General features: G+C 30.9%; 1 protein-coding gene across 1 annotated transcript; it reads right to left on the minus strand.

Moving 5' to 3' along the window:
- Nucleotides 1–208: 208 nt before the first annotated feature.
- Nucleotides 209–2,737, minus strand: LOC132285730 (ras-related protein RABA6b). Its single transcript, XM_059787923.1, has 3 exons — nucleotides 2,606–2,737; nucleotides 2,281–2,513; nucleotides 209–826 (listed from the first exon to the last, which is right to left on the minus strand). Exons 2-3 carry the CDS (start codon nucleotides 2,496–2,498, stop codon nucleotides 373–375), a joined length of 672 nt encoding a protein of 223 aa, XP_059643906.1. The 5' UTR covers nucleotides 2,499–2,513; nucleotides 2,606–2,737; the 3' UTR covers nucleotides 209–372.
- Nucleotides 2,738–4,178: the final 1,441 nt, after the last annotated feature.

The following is a 4,178-nucleotide window of genomic DNA, read 5'->3' on the forward strand; positions in this document are numbered from 1 at the left end:
ATAGTTTCAAAGTTGCCCCATTAAAGTTCTCAAAACCCTCATCTTTGCTATTATTATTGTCCTTGGATCTCCAAACCATGGTAATATAGTATATTAAAAACATCAAAAGCGTTCTTGTTAATAATCATTTCAAAACCCTACATGTGATTCAGAATACAATATTAATAACTCATAAATAATCATTCAAAACCCTGCAACTAGCCAACTATGGACTTACCTTCAACACATCAAAATTCATACCTGTAAAATAAATTTCTAGCTGAGTCTCAAAACTGAAAATTTGGATATACATATCAAAAACTTAGAGATTGATGCGAGTAGGTATATATACTAAAAAAAAAATCAGACAATTAGCTCTCGATACTAATCAATTCAGGTTGAACAACAACTTATTTGTTTAGTAGCAGAAACTTCATCAACGTTGATGATCAGTTTTCCGCCGTGTAGTACTGTTGAAGAAGAAGAATTTTGACCATTACTATTAGTACTCTTCGCTTCCAGACACTTTTGGCTTGTGATTTCATGAATTCTTGTAATCATCTGAAGATAAGCCTCTTCCACATTCAGATTCTCTTTGGCAGATGTTTCCATGAAACACAGGCCTTCAAGCTGTGCTAGGCTTTGGCCATCTTCTATAGCAACCTGTCTGGATTGACTCAAATCCGATTTGTTGCCGACAAGAACAATCACCATGTCTGGACTGCCAAACTCTCTCAGCTCATGCAACCATTTCTTCAGATTCTCAAATGTTGCCCTACGAGTTATGTCGTAAACTAGTAAGGCCCCCAATGCCCCACGGTAGTATGAACTTGTTATGGCTCTAAATCTGCACAAACATTACACGGATCAACAAGGATGGATTAACCAAAGGTCATACCTGTATAACTTTTCTGTCCTCAAATAGGAGGTTTGGGGTTCGAGCCCGAACGTAGACAAATTTGATCAGAAAAGATAAAAACGGATGGATCTATACTTTGACTGAGTTGGTTGTGAAGATTGAAATTACAATCCAACCGCTAATTCAAAAAGTATTTGTGTACATTTTAAATGTCAACTGGACCACACTTTGAACTAACAATTAAATTTGGAGGGATCATAAGAAGTCTTTTGAATTCAATTGGTTAAGTTATATATGAATATTTATATGTATAATATTTTAAATACATACGTGCATATGATATATGTATGTGTGTGTGTAGTACTTGTCTTTGTGAAAATGATTATATTTTCACACTACACATGATGGACATACACAATGCATGTTGCTTGCTACCTTTCTCTTATCAAAATGAATAATTGTATAAAACCTTTTCATGCTGTCTGTACATCTCGTGACCTTGATCGACCTTTAGAGTAAAATAAATATTTACGTACTAAAAGTTAAATTCATGACCTGTTATGTCACACCAAAAAGCCTAACATGTACTCAGTTTGTGAAGTGCATGTCTGAAGATTAATCTCGAAAAATTAAGTAATTACAATTTTGGATTTGACCATTTCTTACAGTAATTGCACCAGCTTCTCCCCTTTAACATGGAAGGACACATTCTGCAGCCCTATTTGCTTTTTGTTATGTGAAAATAATATTCAAAAGCAATATTAAAGACACAAAATAATTGTCAAAGAACAGAAAAAGAGTCTTCTCTATATTTTTAAATAATTAACAATTTTCAGAAGAAAAAATAATAAAGGAAATTAAACTCAATCAAATGAATTCACAGTTTTCAGCAAAGAACTGCTTTTTATTTTTACTTGGAATTTGGAAAGTAGAATCAATAATAATAAGAGCAAAAAAATCTTGCAGATGCAAGCTTCTTCAATACTGTTCTTTTGCAAACCTACCTTTCAAAAGGGGAAAACCCAAATATAAGATACATATATTTGGGGATAAGATTTCATTATTAGTCCAAAACTGAAGAATTTTCAAGGTATGCAAAACTGTGTTCACACTATGATTCAGACTATAGACTAATCTTTTCTTCTTTGTTTTCTTTTTCTTTTTTTTCTTTTTTTTTTTTTGGGTAAACAAGAGTATAGAATAATCTTTAGAACTTTCTTAACAATGAACTTTCTTTGTATAAAATTCCCTGAAAACATAGACTAATCTAGATATTCATGATCACTTTCTACACAATCCGTGTTCACTCAAATAATGAAATTCTGATTTCATACTTAAAAAAGGAGGTCATTTATAGTCTTACTTTCTGCATATTGATCATTACAAGAAGCTAAAATCAAAGCAAAATCATATCCCAAAACAGAATAGAATTGAAGAAGTACCTTTCTTGTCCTGCAGTGTCCCATATCTGTGCCTTGACAATCTTATCACCCACCTTAATATTCCGGTAAGCGAATTCGACACCGATGGTTGGTTTTGAGTCCAAGAGAAATTCATCCCGGGCAAACCTCGACAGAAGATTCGATTTCCCGACGGCCGAGTCTCCGATTAGGACAGCCTTAAAGAGGTAATCACACTCATCCTCAAAAGAATCAGCCATGGCCTAGAGCTAGAGCTATTTCAAGAAGAAGAAGAAGAATATTAAAAATTGGAGAAACAATTAGAAACAAATGAACATGTTGACAAACACAAAGAGGAAACCAATACAAGTAAGTTATGGTATCATGTCACAGTCACATATATAAATGTAATCCAAGTTCACAAGGCTCATTTTGTATTGGTAATGGAGGTATTGAGTGGTCGCATGTGAAAACATTGAAAAAGACATGATGGTTGTTCTTGATGCTGTCTAAGCCCCTGTTTTTATATTTGCATATAGACAAAGGAGGAAAAGATTATATTTACTTTATCAACTTCTTTGTTACTCCCTTTTTTTGTTGTTGATTAATCCAGGAAAAGTTTGTGAATGTTCAATCAAATTTGTCCATTTGTTTGTGTGCTACTTCCTCCTCCGTTCCAAATTAATAGTTCATTATTTTACTTTTACATGTCCCAAATTAGTTGTCATTTTTAAAAAGTTAAATGTATTTTTCCTTTATATTTTCATCATTATCCTTTATCTTTTTTAAAAATTTCAAACTTGGTAACTATATATATTTAAATTAGAAAGGACAATTTGATGATTTTAAAACGGAACAATGCATTAATTGCATGTCCTTTTAAAAACTCCAATTTCTAAATATGAATTTTTATTGTGGGACGGAGGTAGTAATATTTTAATTATTTTTAATTTATATAATTTTTTCATGTTTACATGGTCTCTTCTGATTAGGCATTCCTCAATTTTTTTCCCAACCTTAAGAATAAAGTAATATACTGTGGTCCTGTGGATAATCATTTCTAATTAACTACTTTTTGAAATTAAATTTTTTTAGGTTTGACCATTTGTTGGTGAGAATCAGCATACTAGGATGTGTTTGGTAATGTTACTAATGTACTCCATACTGTGCAAAACAATTAACTAAATTACGTATAGGGAATACTAACTTTGATTAGGTTGAATATATAGTATTCATATTTTGGAATCCAATGATTCACTATTTTATTTGACAATTGTGCACAAGAAATCTAAAACTGAACTTAATTGAAAAAACTTGAGAGGGCCAAGGCTATCTTTAAGGATATTTATGTCACATTGACTTTAATTGGGAGTCAAATTTAGGAATGAATATTTCCTTCTTACAAGAATTAACATTGAAAAATTAAAATAATAATATAGTCAAAACTTTGATTAATATGTAGAGGTAAGAGGAAATCTAGTAGTATCTTATCTACCTTTTAAAGTGGAATGTGATATTTGATTTCTCTAAAACAAATATATGTGTGAGTGAATTTCTTGCATTAAAAAAAATAAAAAAGGATTTTTTTTTAGTTTAATCTCATAATTTTGCATAGGTTTTGACATTAATTTCTTTAAAAAAAAAAAAATAGAAATTGATCATATTTTTATATATTTTAGTTAATCAACTGGACAGCGTTAACTTTAAAAAGTGCATTTTTTGTTTTTCTCTCTGTTTTGTTTCTAAGCCATGGTTGTTTATCATGTTTACAAACAATTGTTATTTTTTTTTTTTAACTTCATATATTCATTAAAAATATATATATCCTTGAATTTTTTTCTATTTTCCATTAAGTTGTTTTCTTGTTTCAGGGGCATCGTTTGCCCCTGTTTTGTTTGATCGACGCCTTGTATTTTAATAGCGTAAATGAATACAAAATA

The sequence above is a fragment of the Cornus florida genome, unplaced genomic scaffold, assembly GCF_030987335.1.
Source record: "Cornus florida cultivar Cherokee Brave unplaced genomic scaffold, ASM3098733v1 CherokeeBrave_3.0.0_Hap2_Chr11, whole genome shotgun sequence".
Taxonomy (NCBI): Eukaryota; Viridiplantae; Streptophyta; class Magnoliopsida; order Cornales; family Cornaceae; genus Cornus; species Cornus florida.